Consider the following 6,000-nt stretch of genomic DNA (forward strand, 5'->3'; position numbering starts at 1 on the left):
AAATGCCGTCGGCTTCGCTGGGCCTGAGCACATCTAAGATGGACTGATACAAAGTGGAAAAGTGTTCTGTGGTCTGACGAGTCCACATTTCAAATTGTTTTTGGAAACTGTGGACGTCGTGTCCTCCGGACCAAAGAGGAAAAGAACCATCCGGATTGTTATAGGCGCAAAGTTGAAAAGCCAGCATCTGTGATGGTATGGGGGTGTATTAGTGCCCAAGACATGGGTAACTTACACATCTGTGAAGGCGCCATTAATGCTGAAAGGTACATACAGGTTTTGGAGCAACATATGTTGCCATCCAAGCAAAGTTGCCATGGACGCCCCTGCTTATTTCAGCAAGACAATGCCAAGCCATGTGTTACATCAGCGTGGCTTCATAGTAAAAGAGTGCGGGTACTAGACTGGCCTGCCTGTAGTCCAGACCTGTCTCCCATTGAAAATGTGTGGCGCATTATGAAGCCTAAAATACCACAACGGAGACCCCCGGACTGTTGAACAACTTAAGCTGTACATCAAGCAAGAATGGGAAAGAATTCCACCTGAGAAGCTTAAAAAATGTGTCTCCTCAGTTCCCAAACGTTTACTGAGTGTTGTTAAAAGGAAAGGCCATGTAACACAGTGGTGAACATGCCCTTTCCCAACTACTTTGGCACGTGTTGCAGCCATGAAATTCTAAGTTAATTATTATTTGCAAAAAAAAAAGTTTATCAGTTTGAACATCAAATATGTTGTCTTTGTAGTGCATTCAACTGAATATGGGTTGAAAAGGATTTGCAAATCATTGTATTCCGTTTATATTTACATCTAACACATTTTTCCAACTCATATGGAAACGGGGTTTGTATTTCTAAGATATTTCTTTATTCTTAGACAAGGGATTCCCTTCCGTGATTGGTCATTTCTATGGACACAGAAATGACGTCACCTAAAATTCCATTTACGGCACATAGTAATGTTGTATTTCAGCTCTGAGTGTGACACTTTAGATTCAGTCCTACACTTTGCCGAAAGTGTGAGTAAGACGCTTGATAACTAACTTTTAAGTGCAGCTTTCGGCGAAGAATTTCTTTACTCATAAGTCAACTCTTAGCAGACTTCTCAGGATTAATTCTAAGACGCTTGATAAATACGGCCCCTGGACTGTATGTGTTGAGGTAATAAAAGTCACATTATGTATAAAATAATAAATATGGCTCCTTCCCATTCCTTAGCATTTTTTTACAAATGTGGCCCCCTAAATGTCAAACAAGAGACAGTAATCAATGCAAAATGTTGCCCAAAGACGCATCATCACATGTTGTGTAGACCAGTGTTTTTCAACCTTTTTTGAGCCAAGGCACATTTTTTGAGTTGGAAAAATGCGGAGACACACCACCAGCAGAAATCATTCAAAAACGAAAACTCAGTTGACAGTAAAAAGTCGTTCTGGCAATTGTTGGATATGACTTTAAAGCATATAGCTCTTGTCTCAAAGTAGGTGTATTGTCACCACCTGTCACATCACACCCTGACTTATTTGGACTTTTTTTTGGTGTTTTCCTGTGTGTAGTGTTTTACTTCTCCTATTTTGGTGGCTTTTTCTCTTTTTTCCGTATTTTCCTGTAGCAGTTTCATGTCTTCCTTTGAGCGATATATCTACTTTGTTTTAGCAATCAAGAATATTTCACTTGTTTTTATCCTTCTTTGTGGGGACATTGTTGACTGTCATGTCATGTTCGGATGTACATTGTCTTTGCTCCACAGTAAGTCTTTGCTGTCGTCCAGCATTCTGTTTTTGTTTACTTTGTAGCCAGTTCAGTTTTAGTTTCGTTCTGCATAGCCTTCCCTAAGCTTCAATGCCTTTTCTTAGGGCATACTTGCCAACCTTGAGACCTCCGATTTCGGGGGGTGGGGGTTGGGGGTTGGGGGGCGTGGTCGGGGGTGGGGCAGGGTGTGGTTGGGGGCGTGGTTAAGAGGGGAGGAGTATATTGACAACTAGAATTCACCAAGTCAAGTATTTCATATATATATATATATATATATATATATATATATATATATATATATATATATATATATATATATATCCTGAAAATATGCAAACAAAACTGTGTTTAGATAATTGATACTTCAAACTTGCATAAATAAATCTTAAGGAATATAACATAACTTGGCTTCTGAGAGCTTCAAAATGTAATGAATAAAATGCTAAAGTTGTTGATAAACAAGCAATTATTTTAATAATTAAATATGGTCATTTTAAATGAATTATTATGATCATTTAAAATTAATTATTTCAAATATGTTTATTTTATTGTATAATTCTATGGCTGAATGTAATAAGGAGTCAGAAAAAATACAAATAAAAATATAATTATTTTTTGATGTTTTTAGCAAAATATAGTAAAAATTTATTTACTTTTTTGTTTTTTTAATTAATAAATATATTTCTTTTTAGGTAAGATAAACATAATAATACAATTTATCTCTAGTCTGGATGATTTATTTCTTGTCACCCTGTTGTGAAAAAAGGCTGTCCTCACTCAGGTCCGCATGGAGCTGGAGAGGGTGTGGCCTCCAGCTCCGGCTGAAAATCGGGAGATTTTCGGGAGAATATTTGTCCCGGGAGGTTTTCGGGAGAGGCAATGAATTTCGGGAGTCTCCCGGAAAATTAGGGAGGGTTGGCAAGTATGTCTTAGGGGCACTCACCTTTTGTTTATTTTTGGTTTAAGCATTATATACCTTTTTACCTTTTTTGGGGCGTAGTGGGTAGAGCAACCGTGCCAGAAACCTGAGGGTTGCAGGTTCGCTCCCCGCCTCTTACCATCCAAAAATCGCTGCCGTTGTGTCCTTGGGCGGGACACTTCATCCTTTGCCCCCGGTGCCACTCACACCGGTGAATTGAATGATGAATGACAGGTGGTGGTCGGAGGGGCCGTTGGCGCAAATTGCAGCCACGCTTCCGTCAGTCTACCCCAGGGCAGCTGTGGCTATGAAAGCAGTGACGTGCAGTCACTAGAGGCAGGTGAGGCGGGGCCTCACCTGCCATCATGGAAAGAAAAAAAATTTAAAAAGAAAACATTTTTATTAAATTGTTATATATATCCAGTGATTATACTATAAAGTTATTTTCCATTTAACTTCACCAGTTTTAGATTATTTTTATTCAAAATCGCTGAATTTTCACATTTGCCGTTCAAATACTGAGAAGAGACCGTGCGGTGATCAGCAGCCAGTCAAGGCACGTCACTCAGTGCCGCAACATGGATTGCGCAATGACTCGGCTAACTGCTAGCCTGCTGTGCAGTGAGACTGTATTGCTATATGAATTATATTATACATTTCCATAGTTTAGTTAGCTGAGGTATATAATGTACAGTGTATTTTGTCAACAACTGTATGTGTGTAAAGTATTTCTTGTGCTGAGCGATCATAAAACGGCTGCAAAGGACGCACTGGCTGAGGCTCGCCTCCTGCACCCCCGCCGTAGAATTGTTATATCAACTAAAGCCCACACTTAAACTTTCCACGTGCAAGATTGAATCTATTTAAAAAAAATTATTTCATAAGAAGCCAAAAAGTGCAAAAACAATAATGTTGGTGTTGGAGGAGTTGTGAATGACTGCAGGGACACAACATTAGATACACCTGCAGACTGCGGGTGTATCTAATTCACAACTCCTCCAACACGAACATTATTGTTTTTGCACTTTTTGGCTTCTTATTAAATAACTTTTGTAACCTATTTTCATGGGCTTTCCTCTTTGTGATGTTAAGTTCCTGTTATGCGCTGTTATACAGTATATGCCTTGAGCTCTTATTTTGAAGGCGCTAAGAGCGGAAGTGATGTCACGTTGCGGAGGTTTTTGAAAGAAGGTAAATAAAGCGGTCCTCGTGTAAACTGGAGCCTCAGTGTTTGTTATTTTGTAGTTTCATACAGTATAGGGCGACATTTATAAACCCTCGGTTACACTTTTTTAAATAGTTTCAATCTTGCACGTGGAAAGTTTAAGTGAGGGCTTTAGTTGCGGCGCATGGACTTAATTTCTAAGTAAAGGTAAGACCATAATAACGTTTTTTTTATTAAATGTGCTTTTTTGTGTGCTACAGTTTGTATGTGTAAAGTTAAAGTTAAGTTAAAGTACCAATGATTGTCACACACACACTAGGTGTAATGAAATGTGTCCTCTGCATTAGACCCATCCCCTTGATCACCCCCTGGGAGGTGAGGGGAGCAGTGGGCAGCAGCGGCACCGTGCCTGGGAATCATTTTTGGTGATTTAACCCCCAATTCCAACCCTTGATGCTGAGTGCCAAGCAGGGAAGAATGCTGGTATGAGCTTTTAAACATAACCCGTTAACTGCTGCCAATCAAATGGTGAATAAGATACTCTTTAGGGTTCATATGTTTGTAAATCTGACTGTGATGAAGTCAGTGCCTCACCAGCCATCAACCTCACCGCACGTCACTGTATAAAAGTAGCTTACCACCACCATGTGTGAATGATGGGTTCTACATGTAAAGCGACTTTGGGTACCTAGAAAAGCGCTATTTATATCCCAGTTATTATTATTATTATTATTATTATTACCTGCACACTGCTACCCGCTGTTTCTGACATCTACAAAGCAATTAATTATTATTTTGGTGGCTTTTTCTCTTTTTTCCGTATTTTCCTGTAGCAGTTTCATGTCTTCCTTTGAGCGATATATCTACTTTGTTTTAGCAATCAAGAATATTTCACTTGTTTTTATCCTTCTTTGTGGGGACATTGTTGATTGTCATGTCATGTTCGGATGTACATTGTCTTTGCTCCACAGTAAGTCTTTGCTGTCGTCCAGCATTCTGTTTTTGTTTACTTTGTAGCCAGTTCAGTTTTAGTTTCGTTCTGCATAGCCTTCCCTAAGCTTTAATGCCTTTTCTTAGGGGCACTCACCTTTTGTTTATTTTTGGTTTAAGCATTATATACCTTTTTACCTGCACACTGCTTCCCGCTGTTTCTGACATCTACAAAGCAATTAGCTACCGGCTGCCACCTACTGATATGGAAGAGTATTACACGGTTACTCTGCCGAGCTCTAGACAGCACCGACACTCAACAACAACACACCATTTAATTACTGGTTTGCAAAAAATATTTTTAACCCAAATAGGTGAAATTAGATGATCTCCCACAGCACACCAGGCTGTGGTTGAAAAACACTAGGAAGAGTTTTAAAGATAATCCTAATAGGACCTCGTTAAGGAGCACAAACAGGTGCGTGTGTTTCTACCTGCGCCGCCATGACTCTCTGCCGCTCGGCGATCAGCCGACACTTTTGGCACTGGCAGTCCTTCCACTTGCAGAAGCGCTTGTGTCCCTTCAGTTGCGACACGAAGCCGTGGTTCCTGCAGCGGGAGCACTTGGGAATCCTTTTCTGGCCCTTGCCGGGGGACGGGGGCCGGTCGCCCAGCGGGGTCACCTGCCGAGCGTGCTTGCTCATGTCTGGAGGGCGCTGGGAAATGAAAGCAACGCTCAGCGTGGCGGAGGCTGTAAGGTTGGCGGCCCTCCCCGTCCTGCTGGCGCAACTTCTTTTTTTTTTTTTTTCATCTCTTCAATAAGTGTGGGAGTTCTTCGCCGCACACGAGTGGGAGGGAAGAAAAGCCGGCGTGTGATTGTCCATCGCCGTCTCATTCATTGGTGTCCAAGTCATGTGACGCAAGCTTGTAGCTTTTATCCTGTCCGAAAAACGGCGGTGTTGGCCAGATTGAAGTGCACTGTTCTCCGGACCTTGAGTTGTCTTCACAAGACCTTCCATGCCATTAGTTCATGTAACGTAATTGTAACGTATTATTTTCGGGCCTCCCTATGTCCAGCATTAAAAGATTAGAGCTGGTATAAAATGTGGCTGCTAGACTTTTGACAAGAACAGGAAAGTTTGATCATATTATGCCTATACTGTATGTACCTATATAGATATATACTAGAGATGCGCGGTTTGCGGGCACAACCGCGGAGTCCGCGGATTATCCGCGGA

At 41.0% G+C, this 6,000-nt stretch overlaps 1 protein-coding gene across 2 annotated transcripts in view; it reads right to left on the reverse strand.

Moving 5' to 3' along the window:
- Positions 1 to 5,549, reverse strand: part of dmrt1 (doublesex and mab-3 related transcription factor 1) — a 115,002-nt gene extending 109,453 nt beyond the window's left edge. The window contains exon 1 of one of the 2 annotated variants that reach the window (XM_061980416.1): positions 5,257 to 5,549. In XM_061980416.1, coding sequence (XP_061836400.1) covers positions 5,257 to 5,466 — 210 coding nt within the window. In that variant the 5' untranslated portion in view covers positions 5,467 to 5,549. The remainder of the gene's footprint in view (positions 1 to 5,256) is intronic. The other variant, XM_061980415.2, reaches the window with a different exon arrangement.
- Between the last annotated feature and the right edge of the window lie 451 nt (positions 5,550 to 6,000).

The sequence above is a fragment of the Nerophis lumbriciformis genome, linkage group LG20 (genome assembly GCF_033978685.3).
Source record: "Nerophis lumbriciformis linkage group LG20, RoL_Nlum_v2.1, whole genome shotgun sequence".
Lineage (NCBI taxonomy): Eukaryota > Metazoa > Chordata > Actinopteri > Syngnathiformes > Syngnathidae > Nerophis > Nerophis lumbriciformis.